Raw genomic sequence first — 26,760 nt, 5'->3', positions numbered from 1 at the left:
CCACGTCCCTCCTCTGCCCCTAAGAGCATTTGATCACATCAAGATTGGTGTAATCAAATGCTTTTCATTTTTTAAAATTGTGCTGTTTACATCCGATGATATATGCTCATTGCATCCAGTTTTCTATATCACAGAGGCAAACAGAGCAGTTCCAGTCTTTGTTCGCCTCTATGATCAGCCGGCAAAAGCGTGGACTAGTTGATCGAGTGTCCTGGTGGGATGGGACAGCCTGAGGAAGCAATGGAAAACTCCACGAGGGGGGAGGAACATTCCATCCCGCTGTTTGTAAAAGCGATCCAGTGGGCAGTTAGCCGCTAGGACTGCTTTTACAAGAGAGCCAACCATCATCCCAATTTACCCACTTGACATCCAGCGATGTACGGGAATGTCACTGGTCCACAAGTGGATAAAGTGCAGCAATCTACAGTATGTGGCATACATTCACACTTTATAAAGTGCAGCTGTCCACAATACGCAGCATACAGAGTGCAGCAGCCAATGCAATGTCTTCATGAAACACAAGGTAGGTACCGCAGCCAGGCTTAAGCCAGCAATTAGCTATCTTCACGTTACAGACTGCATCTGGCCACATTTACCAAAAGGTTTAACATCAATTAAAGCATGATTTATAAACTGTATACTTTATAAATCTGACAGTTTCAAGGGGAGCACTATTATGTGTTTTTGTTTCCTCGGATAGATTTCCTATCATTCTTTTCAAACAGGAAGTAGGGGAAAATCTCCAAAACAAAGACACAGACAGCAAGTAAAATTTTAACTCTATTCAAAATGAAATAAAAGGTTTGGGCTATTTTTTATTTTCAGAACCCTCTGCATTGTAATAGAGCAGGCCCAGGATTAATCAACTACCCTTCCCTATTAATTTTTAGTTCTGCACAAACTGCACCTTCAGGCTAAAAAGTAGGCATTTCATCTATGTTTTTGAAGCCTCATGAATGTCTGTCAACTCTCTATGTCAATTATGTGCATTTCTGCGGACATTGTTGTTCACATGGTCACATCACTTTGCGCTGCACCAAAAATTATCTAAAAAGTAGCTTTCGGCTGGCTTTACTGCTCCCTACACGTCTCCATTAATGTCAATGTAAACGAGCTGCAAACATGTCACAAACACCTCTGTGGCATTTACGGATGAGATGTGTTTAGGAGAGTTACTACGCAAGATGATAGTAAAAATCTATACAACAGAAACCCAACACAAAGGAGGCTTCTAGAAAGCACTGTTTAAAATGACGCAAGCTGGTAGAAAACGGAAGAAAACACATCAAAAACGTATCTTAACACAACAGACCATGGCATTTACAATTTCAAGGCATGTCTACACAAGCCCGTAACAGTTTGCTCTTTACCACATGGCGACCACGATCTGTAAATTACCTTCCTTCAACACAATGCCCTGTGCTGAGGCAATGTTGATTCATTATGTCTTTCGGAATTAGGATCATGCAGCTGTGCTTGCTCATAGTTCTGTGACAGTTCTCTCACTGACAGCATTGGTCTTACACTAATAACCTAGAGCCATGCTGATTGGTTTCCAATCATGTGATCACCATTGTAACGATTATGCGCAATAGAGACATGGAAGATGTACGCGAAAGCCATCTTGTTAAGGTCTCAGCCATTTTGATTTTCATGAACAGACATCTTTCTCCCCTCCACTTGAAAATGGAATTTGTAGTTGCAAGTTGTAACGAACTTCAAAAGAGCCTCTTTTCTTAAATAAAACACAAATAGAGGCCAGCTCTAGAACTGTAAACCGCTAATTAGTCTTGGCAGGATGTCTGTTTTGCAAAGACACTTTCCACTGCCCTATCGTAAAACAATAACTCAGTCCAGCTGTCATACATGACTTGTTAGGCCATTCGAGCTCTAGGAATGCAAAGCGTGCCATAAAAAATGTCTATTCCACATGTAACAGTTCCCCATACAATTCATAGAATTCAACAGGAACTGGGCACATTAACATTAGGTATATATTTGGATAGGTCATATCATGCCAAACAAATCCAGGTCCTACATGACTATGTTAGCACATAGGAAGGGGAGAAAGCAGTCTCTTCCCTCCTGGGTGACAAAGGCATGTGGTGTTTGGTATCCCTGGGTTTGAAATTCTAAATATTAATCTGCCAGTTGCTAGAATACCACCTGCACATACTGGAAGTTATTGATATTAGTATGAAATTGTAGTTGGGACTTGGTCATAAACTTGGTGACCTCCTAGCACCCATCCCCTAAACCGGATGATTGGTCAGTTGATCTCAGGCGACACCCCTTTAATATCATAGAAAAGGACTGTGACAGGCCTGGTGAAGGGGAGCTCTCGTTTAACATCAATCAACATCTTAACGGACTTGAGAGCCAAGGTGTAAGGGAATCCCGGTGAGATGATTGGCAAATAGAAATGCACATGTGTATAGAAATGTCCGGAGAAGAGTGATCGGTCGTGTGCATGCGCACAGAAATGCGCAATCGTGCACACGCACGGCAAAGATTGGCGCCAGACGGACTATTTAAAGGGTGCCTCTGCCTATACTAAGTGCTGACTGGTGTTCAGCTCCCCTGTGTCCTTCTTGTTCCTGTGTGATTCCCTTGTTACTGACCCGGCTTGCTCCTGACTTGACTCTCGTTTCCTCCTCTGCTTAATACTCGTTCCTGACTTCGGCCCCGCTCCTGACTTTGGCTTGCTTATGATTTGGTACCTCGCTGTCCGCTCGTTGATGACCCCAGCTATTCCTATGACATTGCTCCTGTCTCCCATCCCCGCTTCCTGTCTTAACTCTGGTACACACCTGGAAACCTACCATACCAGCTCTGCATATTACTACTGTTCCGGAATCGGAGGTTCATCCGTCTTCCAAGGTCTCCAGCTGCAAGAGCTGCAAACAGCATCTGCTGGCGTTCTTGTCCCCCTGGTCCCTAGACACCCTCTGTTCCAATTCCAGTGGGGTCAGGGCTAGTGACACAAGTGAGGCTGACCTCGTAATTTCAGTCTCCAAACAGGTACGTGACACAAGGCAACATTTTTGCTCGGACAATTGGGCTCAGCTAAACCAGGATTTTGCAAGTATTCTGCCTTCTTAACTCCTTTCTTTTATTTCTCTGTTGCATTATTGTTCTCTTTGTGTCTTTGTAACATCTTTTTCTGTAAATATTTTAATTACAATGTTTTGACCTTTTTAGTAATAAACCCTATTTTGGAAAGTTTTTAAACTGTCTCTAAAGCTTTTAATGCAAACTAAGGAATCCCTGTCTCTTGAAGAGTGCTACTGTATACAATAATCCTCTGCATATACCTATCTGTGGTGATTTTTATGCTAAAATCATAGTGTGGTGGTGGTGGCAGTGTGAAGGGTTAATTGCATAATTAAACTGACCCAGTAACAATCGCTCTCAGGCTGCTGGCAAATAGATTGTGGCCTCGCGAGCTGGAAAATCTTTGTTCAGGGTGCAGCTGAGAGTGGCATTGTTACGCAAGTGGCAGCGTGGGGTGCGAGATTGGCTGGTCCTTGGTCACGAGTTGGTGAGAAGGACTGGGGTCGGGCTCCGCGTTCCGTCACATATTGGTGGCAGCATACGTGGGATAGTTCTGCATTAGAGCATTCAATGCAGCATTAGGAATTGGTTCTGCACTGAAGGATTGTAACCTTTGTGGAAACAGTCCTTAGAGACAAGCAATGCATATTTTTTTTTTTAGAAAAGAAACATACAGCAATAGCTCCTTCCTATTTCTGCTTTCTGTTCTATCTTTTCTTCTTGCAATAATGTCTGGTTTAGCTGAATACAAGAGGATGAGCAAAAATGATTTATGTGCTGAGTGTGAAGCAAGAGGACTTGACATCAGTGGCAAGAATTGTGAAAGTTTGATTCATGCCCTACATGAGTATGATATCCGGGCAGACCAGAACCCGGGGAACCTGAAACTGAAGGGGTTCACGCTATCTTCGAGCACAGTGGTTCAGATACGGCCTCGCAGGATGGGCAGAGACTGACACTGGAGTACCACAGAATGTCACCTCCACGCCACAGCATGAGCAGACCAGCACCACAGTGCCTGTAACCGGCATAGACTCTCCTCAAAGGCAGGAAGCCCTGAAACGCATTATGGAGACAGATCCTCTGGTATACCTGCAGTTCCTTGAACGCCAAGAAGAGTGAGGAACACCAGGCAGCGGCTGACAGAGAGGCTGCGCAGAGGGAGGCTGATCGCCGGCACCAACTGGAGATGGTGAGGCTCCAGCAGCAGCGACAGGCTCAGAACCTCAGGTCCCTAGAGCACAGGGACGCCTCTTTGCCCGTGGGCACAGAAGCCAAATTTCCGGTAATGGAAAAAGACAGTGACATGTATTTACTGTTGTTTGAAAAAACTTGCAGTCAGTACCATCTGCCTCAAGCAGAATGGGCTCGGTACCTGACACCAGGGCTATGAGGCAAGACCCTGGATGCATATTTCGAATTACCAACGGAGCTTAAGAAGCTCTAAAGGATGCAATTGCCCGGAAGCATCAGCTAACCCCGGAAGTGTATCGGAAGTCATTTAGGTCCTTGCAAAAGGGACCTGGGGACTCTTATACAGATGTGGTAAGTCGCTTACGTACCCCATTCCAGCAGTGGACCAGAGGCCTAAAAGCCGACTCCTTCGAGTCTCTGGAGGATCTCATGATCCAAGATCAGCTGCTGCACCTCTGCTCTGCAGACGTCAGACAGTTTTTTTTGGAGAGAGGACCAGCATCTGTCAAAGCTGCAGCAGAACTGGCAGATACCTATGTCCACAATCGGGTATCTGACCACCGCAAGGCTCCTCTAAATGGCTGGAAAGGAGGGAAATCATCCATAGCAACCCCTCGTACGCCGGTGAGTCAAGTTTTCCATCACCCGGCACCTGCAGTACTTGGGGCCAAGCCATTCCTGACTGACAACCGAAGATGTTATCTGAGGGAAACCTGGACATCTCAGGACGCAGTGCCCTGAGCAGAAGAAGATGGCATCACCTAGCCAGCTGACCAGCAACTCTTCTTCCGTGCTGTTTGTCCACAGAAAAACTTGGGTAACCACCGCAATCTTGCAGCCAGTCACCGTGGGCAACCGGACCGTAATTGGTTTCCTTGACATAGGGGCGGAAGTCACCTTGATCAGACCACAGCTGATTGAAAGAAAGAACAACATCCCAAGAAAGTTCTTTACCCTCACTGGAGTTGGGGGGGCCTGTTCACGCATACCCCATGCTAACGTGTTCATCGATTAGGGTGCAGAAAGTGGGATGAGAGAGGTGGGAGTCTCGGATAAAATTCCCCCACCCGTTCTGTTGGGTGCCGATTTAGGTACTCGTTTCCTATTATGCCCCTGCTAAGAACACCCTGAAGGCCCCCATGGAACTCTCTGGACATACCAAGGTACTGTGTGCAGATGTTGGGTTACTATCTGGGCAACCTGTGGATGGACAGAGGGAAGGGGGGGAATAGAGTGGGGGTACAGAGTTCTCCATCTCCTAAAGAAGCAGAGACCCCTTTGCATGTGCAGGTATCAAACGCATGTGTAGTTGATGTTAACAATGTAATTACTGGATGTAATGATGATGTTTTTTCATTGTTGGGGGTCACCCACAGTGCTGTGAAGTGGGCAGAGGTATAGGCTCTGGGTGCTGAGCAAAGGGATGGTCTGGATAGGCCCTTTCCTTGCTCCAGCCCAGAGGATTCTGCCTTGATAACCCCCCAGCAGTTGTCTTTGTATGGTACTGGACAGCTGGGTTGTACTTGTAGTCCTACAACCCAGACAGCACCGGGGAGTGTCCAAAATGTTGAAGCCATCAGCAGGCTAGCTGTCAGCTTCCCTGCTGTGAAAGATAAACAACAGCTTGATTGGGACAGTGAGAAGCTAGGAATGAACAGTCTACCAACAGGGGGCTTTGGGACTGAAAGAGTTAACCAGCTGCTCATTGTGTCCAGTCAGCCTAGGAGACATGTATTGAGAGTGTCATCTGATATGGCCTGTCAATGTCTATGGGGAAAACCTAAAGCCAGGGAGGAAGTCACACATAATTATTTCTGGCTTAGATTCACCCCCCCCCCCCCCAAACCAACTAGAACAGCAATGGGCAAACTACGGCCCGCGGGCCGTATACGGCCCGGCGGACCTTTTAATCCGGCCCGCGGAGCTAGGCTCCCGCTAGGCTCCTCTCACAGTCCGCCCTGAAGACCGGTGTAGCATGAAAATCTGTCTCCTATGAGGATCTGTCCCCCTCGACGTATCTGCGCATGTGCCGGAGATCGCCGATCGGCTGCTAATGCCTGAAACTAGCACATGCGCAGATACGTCGAGGGGGACAGATCCTCATAGGAGACAGATTTTCATGCTACACCGGAACGGCGCGGGAACACGGCGAGAGGAACGCGCTGAGCAAAGGTAAGTGAATTGACACAGGGGGGACTTGGGGACTTAATATGGGGGATGAATTAATATGGGGAATGAATTACTATAGGGGGGATGAATTATTATGAGGGATGAATTACTATGGGGGATGAATTACTATATGGGGGATGAATTACTATGGGGGATGAATTACTATATGGGGGATTAATTACTATGGGGGATGAATTACTATATGGAGGATGAATTACTATGGGGGATGAATTACTATGTGGGATGAATTACTATATGGGGGATGAATTACTATGGGGGATGAATTACTATGGGGGATGAATTACTATATGGGGGATGAATTACTATATGGGGGATGACTTACTATATGGGGGATGAATTACTATATGGGGGATGAATTACTATGGGGGATGAATTACTATATGGGGGATGAATTACTATATGGGGGATGAATTACTATGGGGGATGAATTACTATAGGGGGGATGAATTACTATATGGGGAATGAATTACTATGGGGGATGAATTACTATATGGGGGATGAATTACTATGGGGGATGAATTACTATGGGGGATGAATTACTATATGGGGGATGAATTACTATATGGGGGATGAATTACTATGGGGGATGAATTACTATGGGGGATGAATTACTATATGGGGGATTAATTACTATGCTTACTATGGGGGAATATTACTATACTTACTATGGATGACACATACACATCATTCATCTACTCTTGGTCCGGCCCCCGGGTCCAATATATGAACCCATTGCGGCCCTCAAGTCAAAAAGTTTGCCCACCCCTGAACTAGAACAACGCATGTAATGGTCAGTGGCAGTACACCTGGATTGGAAGTGCGAGGGGCCCTATTGGAGTTGATAGCCAGCCCTCAAGGAGGGAGCTTAGCTCCAATCACCCTTCCTTTCCATCCAGGTACCGCAGCTGCTGGCAGTGCTTATAGTAAATGGTGTCTGGGCTCAGGAAAACCCTGGGAGGGCCCACCATGCTGTTCATGAGTAGGACGGCAGGGTGTATCCTTCTCTCATGCCTTCGGCCCACCTCGTCTCACAGGAGATGCAGATAGAATGGGCCAAAGAGACAGAGGGAATATCGCAGTCAGGGGTCCAGAGGTCCCACAGGGTCTGGGCGTCACCAGTAGTCCCAGTCCCCAAAAAGGGATCAGATGACCAGGCTTTGTGAGGACCTTGGAAAACTGAACGCCAGCCCTGTGGGTGTGGCCTATCCCATGCCCAGGAACCATGAGCTAATGGAGTAGCTGGCAGGTACCCGCTGCCTAACAGTCATGAACCTGAGCAAAGGGTCCTCTAACACGGGAGGCTCAGGACAAGTCAGCCTTCACCACTCCATGGGGCTTGCCTGAATTTATGGAAAAGCTATTTGGTGTTGAGAACGCACCAGCCAGCTCTTCGTGGGTCAGGAATGACCTACAGTATGGAGTGGAACTGTACGCAGTTTCCTACCTTAGGGGCCTTACAGTGTTTGGCCCTGTCTGGGAAAAGCAACTTGAACTCCTGTCACCAGTCATGAACAAACTGCCAGTGCCTAGTCTGACATTCAAACATGGTAACTGTCAGAGGGGCATGCCAGCGGTTCAGCACTGGGAACCACAGGTAGGAAGAGACCCCCAGGGGTCTGGAAGTTGAGGCAATTATAGCCTGGCCTACTCCCCAGGCCAAAAAGCAGGTTACATCAATGTTGGGTACAACTGGCTATAGTAGGACACCTGGGTGCAACTATCATGGCTCAGCTGAACCTGTGACTGACCTAACAGACAGAAAACTGATGAAAATGGCGTCTTAATGCCAGCATGTAAAGAGGACTGTTCAACCTGGATGAAGGTACCCGTAGGCGCACCTGTGAGGCGAGCTCTGGAATTTACCTGTCTGGTTCCGGTGCACACAGGCCCCACTACCTTTGGGTCTTATGTGGTCCTGGGCCTGAGGAATGAGACTGTAGAGGGACAGCTCATTCTCTACCTAGACAGGAAGCTACATCTCAGTATGTTAGCATATGACACCCCTGAACAGAAGTGTCTTATGATCAGGTATATCCGGGTAGTCACAGCAGACTGGTACTCACCCCTTACAACTCACTCTGTCGGCACAACAGTGTTGCTAGGGAGAACAGCACCCTTCTCAGAAGGAACATGGTTCTCCAGCAGTGCAGTTGTGCCAGATCACACCAAGGTGAACGTCTGGGCAAAATGGACCTGCGTCCTGATCTGCCAAACCGGGAGCAGGCATCGGCTGCTTCAAGAGGAAATTTGCAGTTCCCTCCCATGCAACCACCTGAGGGGGGAGGTGTAACGATTATGCGCAATAGAGACATGGAAGCTGTACGTGACAGCCATCTTGTTAAGGTCTCAGACATTTTGTTTTTCATGAACGATCATTTTTCTCCTCTCCTCCCTCCATTTGAAAATGGAGTTTGTGGCTGTAAGTTGTAATGAACTTCAAAAGAGCCTCTTATCTTAAATAAAGCACAAATAGAGGCCAGCTCCAGAGCTGTAAACCGCTAATTAGTCTTGGCAGGATGTCTATTTTGCAAAGACACTTTCCTCTGCCCTATCGTAAAACAATAACTCAGTCCAGTAGTCATACATGACCTGTTAGGCCATTAGAGCTCTAGGAACGCAGAGCATGCCATAAAAACGTCTATTCCACATGTAACAGTTCCCCATACAATTCATAGAATTCAACAGGAACTGGGCCCATTAATATTAGGTATATATTTGAATAGAGCATTTTATCCCGAACAAATCCAGGTCCAACATGACTATGTTAGCACATAGGAAGGGGAGAAAGCAGTCTCTTCCCTCCTGGGTGACAAAGGTACACTGTGTTTGGTATCCCTGGGTGTGAAATATAATTCTGACTATTAATCTGCCAGTTGCTAGAATACCACCTGCACATACTGGAAGTTATTGATATTAGTATGCAATTGTAGTTGAGACTTCGTCATAAACTTGGTGACCTCCTAGCACCCATCCCCTAAACCGGATGATTGGTCAGTTGTTCTCAGGTGACACCCCTTTAATATTATAGAAAAGGACTGTGACAGGCCTGGTGAAGGGGAGCTCTCGTTTAACATCAATCAGAAAAATATTAACGGACTTGAGAGCCAAGGAAACATTTTTGCTCGGACAATTGGACTCAGCTAAACCAGAACTTTGCAAGTATTCTGTCTTCTTAACTCCTTTCTTTTATTTTTCTGTCGCATTATTGTTCTCTTTATATCTTTTTCTCTTTATATCTTTGTAACATCTTTTTCTGTAAATATTTTAATTGCAGTTTTGACCTTTATAGTAATAAACCCTATTTTGGAAAGTGTTGAAACAGTCTCTAAAGCTTTTAATGCAAACTAAGGAATCCCTGTCTCTTGAAGAGTGCTACTGTATACAATAATCCTCTGAATATACCTGTCTGTGGTGACAGTGTGTGCTACAGACGCTTATGCTGAAATCATAGTGTTATTGCTAGGATTTGTGAGTTTCCTCCTTCTCTGTAAAAAGGTGGTGGTGGCAGCGTGAAGGGTTAATTGCGTAATTAACCTGACCCAGTAACAATCGCTCTCAGGCTGCTGGCACATAGATTGTGGTCCCGCAAGCTGGAAAATCTTTGTGCAGGCTGCAGGTGAGAGTGGCATTGTTAAGCAAGTGGCAGCGTGGTGCAAGACTGGCTGGTCCTTGGTCACAAGTTCGTGAGAAGGGTAGGGGTCGGACGCCGTGTTCCGTCACAACCATATCAACCAATCATGGTGATCACGTGATTTTTTTTCCAAAACAAACAAATAGGCTCAGCTGTCATTCTGTCTTACACTGAAGCTGGCTGGCTGTGTCAGTTATAGTGAAATAAATACAAAATTCATAAAAATAAAACTTTAAAATTTAAAATACAAAGATATGATCATGGAATTTATTAGAACAGTGTACCAAATAAGGTCAGGTCTGTTAACGAATCAAAGGGCTAGTTCTCTGGAAGAGCAGAGGCGGTATACCCACCTCTCTGGTGACCTGTGACCCCTACATCAGTGTCCATATCATATGAAATTACTGCCCATCCCCCATCGGACACTGTGGTTCATTTTTCTGTCCCCTATGTCTCTACAGCTCTCAGTGGTGACCTAGAGGTCAGGAAAGGAACCCGTCGTATTTGGCAGGGGACCCAAAGTGCCAAATGCCATAAAGCCTGAAAGAAGCCCAAAGTGCAGAAATGAAGGAAGGAAGAAGTTATGGGGCACTATAGAAGTGACTATACCACCAGAAAAGTGGCCATTTGAGACCTGAGTCTCTTAAAAAAAAAACAGGCAAATTAGTTAAAGCAGAACATAAACTGAAAATGCTGCCAATTAATTTATAATATCTTTAATGTTCAGAACAAACTCACCCATCCATCCATGTCACCATGCTTTATTTTGTTAAGAAAACATTTTGAAAACACCCCCTAGCTGCTGCCATCTTGAGTAAGGTCAGATGATTAATGTAGCATTTATTTTCTGAAATCCATCTGCCCTTAGTGCAGGCATGCAGGCAGAAGGATGTTGTAAGCTTACAAAGCCCCTCTCAGATGAAAGCCAAAAACATTTCATGAAGACTCCATGGATGTATGACATCATTTTGGCCAGAAACCAGGAAGCAACTGAAGACATGTAAAAAAAAATCTGCTTTCCTATCTATTTACTAAGGCTAGTAGCAAATGGATTATAAAACAATTAGTGCTGACTGAGTGAATTTAGTTCTGCTTCAACCAAAGATATTCATGCGGCAAAATTTGGTCTGGGCATTTTAATAACCTCTGGGCATGGAGGAGTTAAGGTTTTCTTTCTGCACTGTAAATGGACTTTTTGGCAGTCAAACAGTTAAAGAATCTGTATGCAGTATTAATCATGTAGCACAAAATAACACCAAGGCAATATATGATTTTCCCTTTCATGAAACAGATTCCGATTTGTTGCACCAATACCAGAATAGCTGTGTGATATTTGAAATGAGCCCGTTCTTTTGAGCACAACCTTGATCAGACATTGTAGATCATCAAAATGCAACTGTATATTGTTATTTGCTGAAATTACAGCCCTCGGTTGATGTGCCCTACTTTTCCCTGGTGACATGATAAATTTCTGCTGCTTTATGCATGTGACGATCAATAGAGCATTGCAGTGTTATCAGAGGACAATATAAAATCTGCAATATTCCGCTGATCTGTTTTTTCAGCGTACGGTTTTGATCTGCATCTCAAGGCGCAATAAAAATGAAAATCTATAGGTAACAGAAAAATAATGATACCAGACATCAGATCAAGGGAATTATTCAACAGGGCAGTTCAGAAATGTAAATGCTGGGCCAAAATAAAGCAATATGGATTGTAGCATTCTAGAATGACATCATGTGATCAATACATAAAACATTTTAATGGCTCCCTTTACTTCCTTAAAGGGAGGGGGGGGTATTCTTCTGGAAATCAATATTTTGAGTTATTATTGTATATTTTGTTGAAAGCATACTTTTTATGTGACTTTAACATTTTCACTTGCTTGATGCTTCATGTTTTTATATTTTATAAACAGATTTGTAGAGTGTCGCCTATCTTTAAACCAGACAGTACAGTATAGTCTCTGCTGCATGACCTATGAGACTGCAATATAAGTGAACAGCGCATTGTTTTCAAGCAGGCTTGCAATAAGATGAACAGCAAAGTACAATCACTATATAAATATAATGGGTAAACAATTAGCAACTATAAATAAAACAAATGAACACAAATTTCTAAAGCGGCCTACAAACAGATGGCAATTGGTTGTGAATCCACCTCTCAGCAAACAAACAGTCTTTCATGTGACAGAATGTTCTATAAACATGCATACAGGCTTCAGGAAAATTTGTGACATGTATGACTTATGGAGGTGAGGGGCTGTGATTGGTCCCCAGCTTACCTCTGGGGAAAACAACAGTCATTAGCCAGTGACACCAAGTCAGTTCCCCCCAGTGTCAGAATTCCCGCCGCAGTCCCACTATAAGTTGCTGATCTCCACTATTACTAGTAAGAACAAAAAAATTCCAGTATCTGTACCGCCATTTGTAAATGCTATAACTTTCACGTAAACCAATTAATTTACACTATTGGGATTCTTTTTAGCAAAGACGGAGAAGAATACATTTTGGCCTAAATTTATGACGAAATTTGATTTTTAAACTTTGTTTCATTGGATATGTTTAATAGCAAAAAGTCAAAAATACAGTTTTTTCCTCAAAATTGTAGGTCTTTGTTTGTTTATAGCGCAAAAAATAAAAACCGCACAGGCGATCAAATACCACAATAAAGAAAGCTCTATTTATGGAAAAAAAAGGATGTAAATTTAATTTGGGTGCAGCACTGCATGACCACGCAATTATCAGTTAAAGTAACACAGTGCCATAACACGAAGAATGGCCTGGTCAGGAAGGAGGGTAAATCCTCTGGAGGGCAAGTGGTTAAAAGAAACGCTAGTGTTCATGGAGCCTTAAAGTGCAATTAAACCCACATCATTAAAAATGATCAGCAAGTGCTGTACTACATGCTATTACTGCTACGTACTCACTCATTCATGTTCTACAGTCAGGTCCATAAATATTGGGACATCAACACAATTCTAACATTTTTGGCTCTATACACCACCACAATGGATTTGAAATGAAAGGAACAAGGTGTGCTTTAACTGCAGACTGTCAGCTTTAATTTGAGGGTATTTACATACAAATCAGGTGAACGGTGTAGGAATTACAACAGTTCGCATATGTGCCTCCCACTTGTTAAGGGACCAAAAGTAATGGGACAATTGGCTTCTCAGCTGTTCCATGGCCAGGTGTGTGTTATTTCCTCATTATCCCAATTACAATGAGCAGATAAAAGGTCCAGAATTCATTTCAAGTGTGCTATTTGTATTTGGAATCTGTTGCTGTCAATTCTCAAGTTGAGATCCAAAGAGCTGTCGCTATCAGTGAAGCAAGCCATCATTAGGCTGAAAAAACAAAACAAACCCATCAGAGAGATAGCAAAAATATTAGGCGTGGCCAAAACAACTGTTTGGAACATTCTTAAAAAGAAGGAACGCACCGGTGAGCTCAGCAACACCAAAAGACCCGGAAGACCACGGAAAACAACTGTGGTGGATGAGCGAAGAATTCTTTCCCTGGTGAAGAAAACACCCTTCACAACAGTTGGCCAGATCAAGAACACTCTCCAGGAGGTAGGTGTATGTGTGTCAAAGTCAACAATCAAGAGAAGACTTCACTAGAGTGAATACAGAGGGTTCACCACAAGATGTAAACCATTGGTGAGCCTCAAAAACAGGAAGGCCAGATTAGAGTTTGCCAAACGACATCTAAAAAAGCCTTCACGGTTCTGGAACAACATCCTATGGACAGATGAGACCGAGATCAACTTGTACCAGAGTGATGGGAAGAGAAGAGTATGGAGAAGGAAAGGAACTGCTCATGATCCTAAGCATGCCACCTCATCAGTGAAGCATGGTGGTGGTAGTGTCATGGCGTGGGCATGTATGGCTGCCAATGGAACTGCTTCTCTTGTATTTATTGATAATGTGACTGCTGACAAAAGCAGCAGGATGAATTCTGAAGTGTTTCGGGCAATATTATCTGCTCATATTCAGCCAAATGCTTCACAACTCATTGGACGCCGCTTCACAGTGCAGATGGACAATGACCCAAAGCATACTGCAAAAGCAACCAAAGAGTTTTTTAAGGGAAAGAAGTGGAATGTTATGCAATGGCCAAGTCAATCACCTGACCTGAATCCGATTGAGCATGCATTTCACTTGCTGAAGACAAAACTGAAGGGAAAATGCCCCAAGAACAAGCAGGAACTGAAGACAGTTGCAGTAAAGGCCTGGCAGAGCATCACCAGGGATGAAACCCAGCGTCTGGTGATGTCTATGCGTTCCAGACTTCAGGCTGTAATTGACTGCAAAGTATTTGCAACCAAGTATTAAAAAGTGAAAGTTTGATTTATGATTATTATTATGTCCCATTACTTTTGGTCCCTAAACAAGTGGGAGGCACATATGCAAACTGTTGTAATTCCTACACCGTTCACCTGATTTGGATGTAAATACCCTCAAATTAAAGCTGACAGTCTGCAGTTAAAGCATATCTTGTTTGTTTCATTTCAAATGCATTGTGGTGGTGTATAGAGCCAAAAATGTTAGAATTGTGTCGATGTCCCAATATTTATGGACCTGACTGTATATGCTGCAACAAAACTGGTTGATCCTGCTGCTTCTCTATCTCCCTCTTCTGTCCATGTCCCCAGTACAGGGGATTTTGCAGAGCAGTGTTGGCAGCTAGTGCACATGCTCAGTTTTAAGAGCATTTCCTCCCTATGATATCTGAGCAGCCCTTGTGACTATAGAGTCACACATGTGGGCATTTACACAGTGGTAAATGGCAGCCCACTCCTTCCCTCCTCCTCCATGCCCACCAAACAGCTAAACATAATGGGGGTGGGGTGGGATATTACGTCTTTAGTGATGGAGTCTTCACCTCCCTTTATTCTAAGGCACAGGCTGGAGAGGAGAACCTGTGACTAGCAGAAATCCACCCACACCATGTTATTGCCATAAAATAATAAAAATTGAATTTCAAATATTTATTTGTATGACAATTTAAAACAGTTTATTGATATTAATTATTTTTACTCTGTATCCCAAAGGCTGTTTTTTTTCATTGTGAACATGTGATCAGCAGCAGAGGACTAGAAGCTCCTCCTGCTTATGTTTCCCTGCAGACAGGCTGGGGCAGAGCTGGGTCATATGACAATTGTATACTGATCAGGAAAAAAGGTACTTAGATTTTTTTTTTTATTGAAATAATTACAGAGCCATCATTCACATAAAGAAAGAGAAGGGATTATGTAAATTAAACATTTTGTGTTTAGTATCACTTCAACAGGCACTAGCCTAATGGGTGCGTCTGTGTAAGTGTTGCAAGGGGATTGCATTCCATGAGGCCAAACGAAGGACATACAGTAGCTTCAAACATTCAAGGGTCTCTAAAAAGACATTACACTTACGGCATCTCAGGAGTAGTCTAGGGATGGTTCAACATTATCTGTAAAACTTTGAGCAATATGTAAATGCTATATAAATAGAATAACTTAAAGTGGACTTAGAGTCTAAAGGAAACAATGCACAGTCTCATAGCTGGCCCCACTCCATAGTCAAAACGCAATCAATTAGACAAAAAACAATGATTATCAAAGAATTGGAACCCCACCATTTTCTGGTTACAAGTTGTAGGGGTCATGGAAAATGAATGTCATTAGGCTTCAAATTTATCAATCTATCCATCCCTGGACTGGTATTTTGGCTATGCTGTAGGGTAAATCATCGGACTGTGCACAGTTTACATTTAGACCTAAGGTGCACTTTAATTTCACTTGAGGTTTATTAAAGATGAAGAATGTCAGGTGAGATTACCTGGTATACTTTCTAGCTTCCTTCTTAGTTCCTCATTCTCCTGCTGTAGACAGATGACTTCTTGTTCCAGTTCCTGGCACCTAGGACAATAGCCTTCTTCATCCTCGTCCTCATCTTCTTCGGGAAGAGTGGAGGATGATGGGTGGCCGTGTGATTCAGAGGTCGCTGGTGATGCCCACCCACCAATTGTGTGCACTGGAGACGATGAAAGAACATCCATGTCGGTCACATGACCATAATCACTGGAGGATGAGATATTCCGAACTGGGAAACTGCTGGCCAGAAGGTAGTTTTGAAGGGAATCAGTGAACACCCTCAGGAATGCAGAGGTTTGTTGCTTTTTGTGAATGTACTGCATTTCTACGTCTGGTTTGTCTGATGGTTGACTGTGAAAGGCTTTACTTAGCTGGCACTGGTCTGACCTTTCATTGTATCCGTTATTTTCCTGTTTCACACAAGACACCAGGGCTGGGGAATGCTTGGAGTCCAAAAGCTTTCCCCCACAGTTCAACAGGTTTAACACTCGGCTACACTGCTGGGCAAAGGCATCGAGAATCATCCGGCTTTCTGGAAAGAGAAAATAAAAATAGTAACAAAAAGACAACCATGGCATCAGGAAAAAAAGGCTCCTGCAATAGGTTCATTTCTTCATTAACTGCCAGAATTAGCCGTCATTCAGTTTGATTAGAAACACATGCTTTCACTGCAATGTAAAGTTAATTGCTTATGTTCTTATTGATTTGCATAATTAACAATGACAAGTATTAATAGCAAGAAAATGTAAATGTACTCACTATTTACTGCTCCCGTCAGAAAGCTTATTTCAGATCCTTCATGTTTAAATAATGGATTTATTACAAAAAATAAAAATAAATTCTTTTAGCAGTAGTAGTTGAATACTGTAGACAAGCATGTGAATAATTAATGAATGGAGAAGTAAGCTGAAAAGAAAATAATTCAGAGGCTAAGGAGACAATTTATTAAAAGATGCAATCTGTGCTGCATTGGGGTATATAGGAGCCATCATTAAATTTGATTATAAGGATACACCAGAGGCCTTCAAACGATGTGTATTGTGCAAAGCATGTTCTTTATTAACTAGAAATTCCAAACTAGGAACTATAATCTTAACACACAGGGACATAACAACATATTGTGTTGTAGGTTTCTCTTATAGGTAAGGCACACCACTGGATCTTCTGGAAAGTTGAATGGTCAGTAGAAGCTATGCTTGGTTCTCAGGGTCAACTGGATGAATGGGAAATGCAGTGAACGTATCCAACTTACTAGGTGGCTGGTTGGAATTGTGTTGGAACAAGAGGGGCTAAGCACTGTATAACCAAGTTCTGGTCCTACCAACACAAATCCAGACCTTTCCACATATTCAAATTTAGGAAAAAGAATAAAACAAAATAATATAAAGCTTTGCATACATGCTGAACCGATAGCATCAGACTAAGCATTAATAGTGATACATTTGAGATCAAGGGTTGGACTCCAGCCAGCCTCTTGACAGTTTCTGTGGTGTCCAGGAGCATGGTCTCTTACATATCTGTGCAGTGCTCAGGTCAGGAATACTGAGGGGTCTCATCCATGCACAATAGGTTGCCGTGCTGTACCTGGTAGACGTGACTTGACCCAGCAGAGAAGCCTTGAAGTGACAATGTGATCTGACACGCATTTCCAAATTAAACAAAAGTTTTGTTTTTAACCTAAGACCTAAACATTTAAATAATCTTTTGAGCTGGGAATTTTTTGTATAGTTATGCGGATTGCCCTATCCATGTGCACCTTTCCTTTTGATAAACTGATCTACAGTAGGCAGTTGTCTTATCTGCATTGTTGGATTTAGCACAGAACAGCCTTTCTCAACCTTTTCAACACAGAAAAACCCTTGAATTATCTTTCTGATCTAAGGCTAGGTTCACACCTATGCAGATCTGTTTCTGCGTGTTTTTTTCCTGTGCATTTTGCGTATTTGCGCATGTGTTTGATTTGTTTTATGTTGTTATGGCCAACTTGTGGGCAGATTACAAACGCAAAATGCATCAAGCAAGGCATCAAAACGCAATACATGCGTTTCTGCAGTGTCTCCATTGAAGTCTATTGAACCAAAACACATCATTTTGCATTTTAGAAAGTCCCTGACCCTTTCCAAAAATTGCACTGGTTGAAAATGCAGAGATGTGAACTTCACCCATAGGAATTTATGTTAAAGGAACTGTAACGTGTTTCTGCATAATGCAAAAAGCACCACACAAGGCTTAGGTGTGAACCTAGCCTTAGGGAACCCCTGCTAAAAATTACTATATCCACAACTCATGATACATTAGTGTGATGGTTAGTGGGAAGAATGCTCCTTACACTTGTGGTCATTGGGAAGAATTACCCCTTACAGATACAATTACAGATAGCTAAAAAGTTCAATGGTGTCAGAGGGAACGTATCTGAGAGGCTGAAAGTGCTCATTGCTCAAGGAACCCCTAGTAACTTCTGGAGGAACCCTTGTTGGGAAACCCTAGCACAGATACACACTTGGGGTCTTCCCTGTCATGAGCAAGACTGGGCTTCTGGATGCTTGTTGTATCTTTAAGGAGGAAGGAGCTAAAGCAAGCCTTCTGTCATTTCATGAATTGATATATACTGTATATCAATATATAAAAATACTGTATATATTTATATATACTGTACATGCTGTATATATACACTCACCGGCCACTTTATTAGGTACACTTGTTCAATTGCTTGGTAACACAAATAGCTACTCAGCCAATCAAATGGCAGCAAGTCAATGCATTTAGGCATCTAGACATGCGTAAAAATCCCAGTAACTCAGCAGTTTTTGAAATACTCAGACCAGCCCGTCTGGCACCAACAACCATGCCACGTTCAAAGTCACTTAAATCTCCTTTCTTCCCCATTCTGATGCTTGGTTTGAACGTCAGCAAGTCATCTTCACCACATCTAGATGTCTAAATGCAATGAGTTGCTGCCGTAAGATTGGCTGATCAGCAATTTCTGTTACCAAGCAATTGAAAAGTGTACCTAATAAAGTGGCTGGTGAGTATATATATGTATATCAGTGGGAGCTCAGATAGATCAGTTAAAGGCCACACTTTGCAGAATTGCCTTGTCAGGATTTATACACTGCAAAGGTAACGAACAATCCTCCATTTTTAACCCAAAATGGAAAACCATTTAACCAGTTCGTCTCTAAAGCAATTATTTTATTTTTTGCACACATGAAAAAAAATAGCTGCATTTTTGGCCATAAAATTACTTAAAAGCCCCAGAACATTATGTCTTTTCTGACAGCAGAAGCCCTGAACAATAAAAAGATAGTAGTTGCAAATTTTGTATTTGCTATTATCTGCACAACTGTTTATCAAATGCATATTTGCAGGAAAAAAAATAAAACGAAATTTAGTGCAAAGACACATAACAATGTGATTGACAGCTGTAACCGGAAGTGACATGGGATTCGCGGCTCTGCTGTTTTACAATCAATGTCTGTGTTTTTTAATGCTAGTGTAAGTGCAATTTTATTAAATAAAATGGATTAAGAGATTTACTACACTTTGAGGAACCCCCTCTTTATATGAGTCCACTACAGGAAAAAAATAGCGATCTCTTAAAGGGCCATACATCCACCCGGTTATGTGTGGTGAAACATAACCTCCAAAGTGGAAAGAAGCAAATTGATACAAGGGAGGCTTTGAGTAGGAGGAATCCACAGCAACCCCCAGGAGGGGAAAAGTGCTTCTGACCTGATATCTTACAGGTCCACTATTAGAGGTGAGCGCATAAAGTGAACGGTGGTGGGAATCACTGTATAAATAAGACCACCGTGGGTGAAAATTAAGAAGATTTGGAAATATATGAACTAAAGTTATATATCAATAGAAGTAAAGAGAACATTGATTATTCATTGATTTAATTTATTATGCTTGTGGTTAAATATTTTTTATTGGTCACAAGATTATAGTAAAACGTTTAATTGAATAAGTGTTGCATTAAGAAGGCGCAGTAGTCTTGGACATTTGTTTTGTTTAGGTTGTGGGAACACAAATGCCTGTTTGCAGCCTTTGAGAAACATTTTTTCAGTAACATAGATATATATACAAGATAGGAAGTAATTTGTTTCACAAAAGCATTGTATTTTGCAATTATATTTAAAACACATTGAAAATTATATTTTATACACTGGTAGCGCAGGATAGACGCTTTATAAATATACATAATAAAATACCCAGTTTTTAGTAAAATATAAAAGATGAGGTAGCATTTAAGTAAATAGACACCAGACATGTCAAAAGTCTTAAACTGTGTGTGCCTGTGATATCACAAAAAACCTATGGTACTCATACATTTCCTATGTTTTAAAAGACTTTACTGCTCATCAGTTTAGAATTAACCATGAGCTTTGGAGCTAAATGTATTGCTCTCACCTTACATATATGGTGCAATCGCAGTTTACATGCACCCTGTGTGCACATTTGTGGGTATGTACAGGACAAGGGAGGTTACATTTCAATTTTTTTTGTATGTTTTGTTTTTCAATAAATGTTATAATTTGTTTTAACTTTAATGCTATCAGAAGAGGGCTAAAAACCCTCATGTAATAGCATTGGGTAGGTGACAGGTACACTTTACGAAAACACTGGGATTCTATTAGACCCCCAATGTCTCCTCTGCCCTCCAAAGCAGCTAATCACAGCTAAACACAGATTGTGCTTTTCTACACTATATTGCCAAATGTATTGGGGCATCCCTCCAAATCATTGGACTCAGGTGTTTCAATCACCTCCATGGCCATAAGTGTATAAAATCCAGCACCTAGGCATGCAGACTGCTTGTAGAAGCATTTGTGAAAGAATAGGTCGCTCTCAGGAGCCAAAAATTTTTTGTTTGGTAAAAAAAACCGCTAAAAACCACAAAAGCGAAAAAACGAGGCAAAACGCTGAAGAACTCACGTTTTTAATATGACTTTACACAGCTAATGTTACCAGCGTTATTAAAACGCCCAATCTGCATGGAGCCGAATTATTCCACGGTCAACTGTTAGTGGTATTATAACAAGTGTAAATAACTGGGAACAACAGCAACTCAGCCACGAAGTGGTAGGCCACGTAAAATGACAGAGTGGGGTCAGCGCATCCTGCAGCAAAAGTCGCCAACTGTCTGCAGAGTCAATAGCTAAAGATCTCTAAACTTCGGGTGGCCTTAGATTAGCACAACAATGCGTCATTGAATGGGTTTCCATGGCCGAGCAGCTGCATCTAAGCCTTACATCACCAAGTGCAATGCAAAGCGTCGGATGCAGTGGTGTATAGCACACCACCACTGGACTCTAGAGCAGAGGAGATGTGTTCTCTGGAGTGACGAATCAAGCTTCTCTGCCTAGCAATTCAATGGACGTGTCTGGGTTTCGTGGTTGCCAGGAGAACAGTACTTATCTGACTGCATTGCGCCAAGTGTAAAGTTTGGTGGAGGGGGGGTTATGTGGAGGTGTTTTTCAGGAGTTGGGCTTGGCCCATTAGTTCCAGTGAAGGTAACGCTTAAGGCATCAGCATACCAAGACACTTTGGAAAATCTCATGCTCCCAACTTTGTGGGAACAGTTTGTGGATGGCCCAAGCAAGGTCCATGGATGAGCGACTTTGGGGTGGAGGAACTTGACTGGCCTGCACAAAGTGTTGACCTCAACCCAACACCTTTGGAATTATTTAGTGGGGAGTCTGTGACCCAGGCCTTCTTGTCCGACATCAGTGCCTGACCTCACAAATGCGCTTCTGGAAGAATGGTCAACCATTCCCATAGACACCCTACTAAACCTTGTGGACAGCCTTCCCAGAAGAGTTGAAGCTGTTATAGCTGCAAAGGGTGGGCCAACTCAATAACCAACCCTATGAACTAAGACTGAGATGCCATTCAATTTCATGTGCGTATTAAGGCAGGCGTCCCAATACTTCTGGCAATATACTGTAGCTCTGAAACTGCAAATGATGAAATTATGGTCTCTTCTAGCTTCTTTCACTTTAGAGGAGATCGAGCAACAGATATAACATGACTAGAACACAGTATTAATAAGTTTACTCTTGTAAGGTTAAAAAAAACACTAGAAATAGGCTTGTAGAAATTCTCATGAACACCTTAATGAATTAGTCCTGCCTAAGCAGAGCACCTCCAACATATCCTCAGGCTTTGGTGACAGTGCAAGCTTTGTGGTCTTCACCGTGACTAACTTTTGTTCCTGAGAGGAAAATCTAAAAATTTAACTGCTGGGAAAGCCTGAGGTCAGCTTTAGAATTTAAGTCCTAAACTTTATGTGTAAATTTCCCATCATGCTTGAGGAGATTTTAGCCATATTACTTTACTTGCAACAGAGACAATTGAGTATGTTCCGTGATACTTTTTTTTGCTTGGTTTACCCCCTTTCTCCATATCACTGTATAGCTGGCCATAGATGGATCGTTTTTTTTTCTTGGGCAGCATATTTCTCCATCCACGCAACCAAGGTGGATAGACGAATCCCTCCTTCTGAGACATTGTATTCTGACAGATGGGATTCTCCGTTGTCAGAATACACTGATCAGTAGCTGCAGTCCATTGGCTGCAACTGCTAAACCCTTGTACACGCTTTCAAAGCAATCGCACAATAATCTGATTGTTACTACACAGCTTTCGTCCGAATCTATTTGAAGGGACAATCATGAGAATTTTTCTCACGCAATACCAGATTGTTCGGTTTTCGTTAAATCATTACAGTTTTTGTCCAAAAATACACTACAAATACATTACATCACTTAGGAATTTCTATTCTGTTGTGCAAGATGTTTTGTAACTTCAGTAACCTCTTCACTTTCGATATGAGACTAGAATGCAAAAAAAAAAGTAGACGTTCATTCATCCAATATTCTCATCGCGTGTACAGGGCTTCAATGAGAAACATTTTCCAACAAGCCCATTTGACAGACGTCAATCTTTAAACAGTTTGAAATTCCACAGGAGCCTTTGCATGAAGGACATCCACACAGATATATCTCGAGTCTATGTATGGTTTACCGATTAATATCACTGTACACGGATCCCAAAACATTAGATAGCAAAGTGACAGCAAACAGAAATAAACAGGAGGTTTTATATACAGGATCTTCTACATTATTTTATACAGTTAGGTTTGTATATACAGTATTTGGACACAGGCACAATTTTAGATTTTTCAGGTACTGACCAAAACATATTTAAGCTATAGTTATATAATGGATATGGGCTGAAAGTGCTCACTCTCAGGTTTAATTTGATGGAATGTACATCCAAATTGAAGGAAGGGTTTAGGAATTACAGCTTTTAAGAGTAGCCTTCCCCCTTTTTTCACGGGACCAAAAGTAATTGGACAATTGAATCAAAAGCCATTTCATGGCCAGGTGTGGGCTACTCCTTCGTTATTTCTTCATCAATTAAGCAGGTAAAAGGTCTGGAGTTGATTCTAAGTGTGGTATTTGCATTTGGAATCTATTGCTGTGAACCTACATCATGCATTCAAAAGAGCAGTCCATGCAAGTGAAACAGGCCATTGGACGGCTTCAAAAACTAAACAAATCCATCAGAGAGATAGCAGCAACATTAGGAGTGGCCAAATCAACAGTCTGCTACATTCTGAGGAAAAAAAAATGCACTGGTGATCTCAGCAACATACAAAGGCATGGATGTCCACGGAAGACAACAGTGGTGGATGATTGTAGGATCCTCTCTATGGTAAAGGAAAACCCATTCACAACATCAAGACAAGTGAAGGACACTTTCCAGGAGGTGGGTGTATCATTGTCAAAGTCTACAATCAAGAAAAGACTTCACGAGAGCAAATACAGAGGGTTCACCACAAGGTGCAAACCACTCATAAACCTGAAGAATAGAAAGGCCAGATTAGATTTTGCCAAAAAACATCTAAAAAAGCCAGACAAGTTCTGGAAAAGCATTCTTTGGATGGAGACTAAGATTACTCTGTACTAGAATGACGGGAAGAAAAAAGTGTGGAGAAGGCTTGGAACATCTCATGATCCAAAGCACACAACGTCATCTGTAAACCATGGTGGAGGCAGTGTGATGGCATGGGCATGCTTGGCTTCCAGTGGCACTGGGTCATTGGTGTTTATTGATGATGTGACAGAAGACAGAAGCAGCCGGATGAATTCTGCAGTGTTTAGAGATATACTGTCAGCTCAGATTCAGCCAAATGCAGCAAAGTTGATTGGACGGCGCTTCACAGTACAGATGGACAATGATCCAAAACACACTGCAAAAGCAACCCAGGGGCTTTTGAAGGAAAAGAAGTGGAATATTCTGCAATGGCCGAGTCAATCACCTCATCTCAACTCAATTGAGCATGAATTTCACTTGCTGAAGGCAAAACTAAAGGCAGAAAGATCCACAAACAAAGAACAACTAAAGACAGTTGCAGTTAGAGCCTGGTAAAACATTAGACAGGAGGAAACCCAGTCTTTGGTAATGTCCATGGGTTCCAGACTTCAGGCAGTCATTGCCAGTAAAGGATTCTCAACAAAATATTACAAATGAACATTTTATTTATGATTATATTCAATTGTCTGATTACTTTTTGGTCCCTTGAAAAAGGGGGGGGGGTGGCTACTCTTAAGAGCTGTAATTCCTAAACCCTTCCTCCAATTTGGATGTACATACCCTCAAATTATACCTAAGAGTGTGCACTTTCAGCCCATATCCATTATATAACTATAGCTTGAATATGTTTTGGTAAATACCTGAAAATAAATAAATTGTGCCTCTGTCCAAATATATATATAGTATGGACTTAACTGTATCACGGGCACATGTCCAGATGAAAGGTGAAAACCTGACTACTCTAAGATAACGTTGATATTTGGTATCTACATATTAATTTGACCTTGTATAGTGGCCAGACATTTAGCAAGTGTTATTAAAAACAACATAAAGTAATATCTATAACCAAAGGCCTAGAGCCTGACATACTCTACTCTCTCCCACATGTCTAAAATATTAGCCATGACCATGAACCTGAATTCTAACATCCCCTCTCTCCCACATGTCTACTGAAGAACACAGAACTCGGAACACAACAATATATAAAACATACTTCACACGTAGTCAGCATATCATGCTGTAATAACTTCTGACTCTCTTTTGTTTCTCATCTTAACACTAGTCCCTGCTAAACCAGACGAATTTTGATCCATCTATGGCCAGCTTATGGAAGACCTAAATGTTTTAGTTCTTAACTACTTGAGTTCCAGAAGGTTTTACCCCCTTCATGACCAGGCTATTTTTTGCTACTCAGCACTGCGCTACTTTAACTGCCAATTGTACAGTCATGCAACACTACCCAAATGAAATTATATATTTTTTTTTCACATAAATAGAGCTTTCTTTTGGTGGTATTTAATCACCACTAAGTTTTTTTATTTTTTATTACATAAATGATTAAAGACTGCTAATTTAAAATATATATATATATATATATATATATATATATATATATATATATATTCTACTTTCTGTTATAAAATATATCCAACAGAAAAATCAAAAAATGTAATTTCTTTATAAATTTAGGCCAAAATGTATTCTGCTACATTTCTTTAGTTAAAAAAATCCCAATAAGTGTCTATTAGTTGGTTTGTGTGAAAGTTATAGCCTCTGCAAACTATGGTATATATTAGGGATGCAATGATACTGATACCGGTATCGTTGCTGAGACTGAGTATTTTCATGTATACTCATGACAATACTCCCGATACCCTAACCGACACTTTGCGTAAATTGCACCGCAAAGATTAGCATGCAATTTAAACAGGAATGCGATTCCTGTCCAAATCACATGCGGTTTCCCCACTGCTCCAGTGTGAACCAAGACTTGCCATTGCTCAAGTTCACACAGGAGCGGTGCTGGAAACCTCCCTGCAGGCATCCCATGCTGAGTCTCAGTCATAAGAGAGGAGAGAAAGCAGCAGGGATTTGAGACCCCCACCACTTTCATTCCTCTCCTTGCAGGGATGACAGTTCGGACTAGAGTGCTGACCAATCAGCTGCCATCTAGCCTGTACTGTCATTGCTGCAAGGAGAGGAGAGAAAGCCACGGGGATTTCAAATTCCCAGACCTGTGAAGCGTCTTTCTCTCCTCTCCTTGCAGCGATGATAGTCCATATGATGATGCTGCTGACCAATAAAAAGTCTTCTAGCCCGAACTGTCATCCCTGCAAGTCGAGGAAAAAAAGAGGCAGGGATTTCAAATCCCCAACGCTTTCCTTCCTCTCTTACACTGAGAATCAGCATGGGATGCCTGCAGGGAGGTTTCCAGCACCGTTCCTGTGTGAACTTGGGTTATGACAAGCCTGGGTTCACACATGAGCAGTGGGGAAACCACAAGCAATTTGGACAGGAATCGCATTCCTGTTCAAATCATGCTATTCTTTACGGTGCAATTTGCGTTCATTAATGCAAATCGCACCACAAAGTATCCGTAATCGGTATTGGTGAGTACTTGCCCAAAAGTATCGGTACTCGTAGTTGCTGATTTAAAAACAGTATCGTTGCATCCCTGGTACATATATTTGACAATTGAGCAATCCTGATGTACTGACTGCCTATCTCATTTTAGTTTTTTATTCAATTTTTTTAACTTTTAAAAACATTTTTAAACTTTTTTTTTATTTTTTTACATCCTGTCATCAGAGTAGCTCAGTGTCACCATAGTGACACTGTACTACTCTGGGGGAAGGGGGGCTGATCAGGGATCTTTTTTTTAAAATATATCTTCGATATTAATAGTAATGAGAGCGCACATAAGAAGAAATAGCCACTAAGCACTCAAG

The 26,760-nt window shown here is 42.1% G+C and overlaps 1 protein-coding gene across 2 annotated transcripts in view; it reads right to left on the bottom strand.

The window, feature by feature from the left end:
• BEND4 (BEN domain containing 4) overlaps positions 1-26,760 on the bottom strand; it is a 146,893-nt gene that overhangs the window by 71,322 nt on the left and 48,811 nt on the right. For both annotated transcript variants that reach the window (XM_089654000.1, XM_089653999.1), the window contains exon 2: positions 15,894-16,460. In XM_089654000.1, coding sequence (XP_089510126.1) covers positions 15,894-16,460 — 567 coding nt within the window. The remainder of the gene's footprint in view (positions 1-15,893; positions 16,461-26,760) is intronic.

Source organism: Staurois parvus, unplaced genomic scaffold, assembly GCF_062004578.1.
Source record: "Staurois parvus isolate SC_StPar_1 unplaced genomic scaffold, SC_StPar_1.0 ptg000734l, whole genome shotgun sequence".
Classification (NCBI taxonomy): Eukaryota; Metazoa; Chordata; class Amphibia; order Anura; family Ranidae; genus Staurois; species Staurois parvus.
This window is presented reverse-complemented; position numbering and strand designations above follow the sequence as displayed.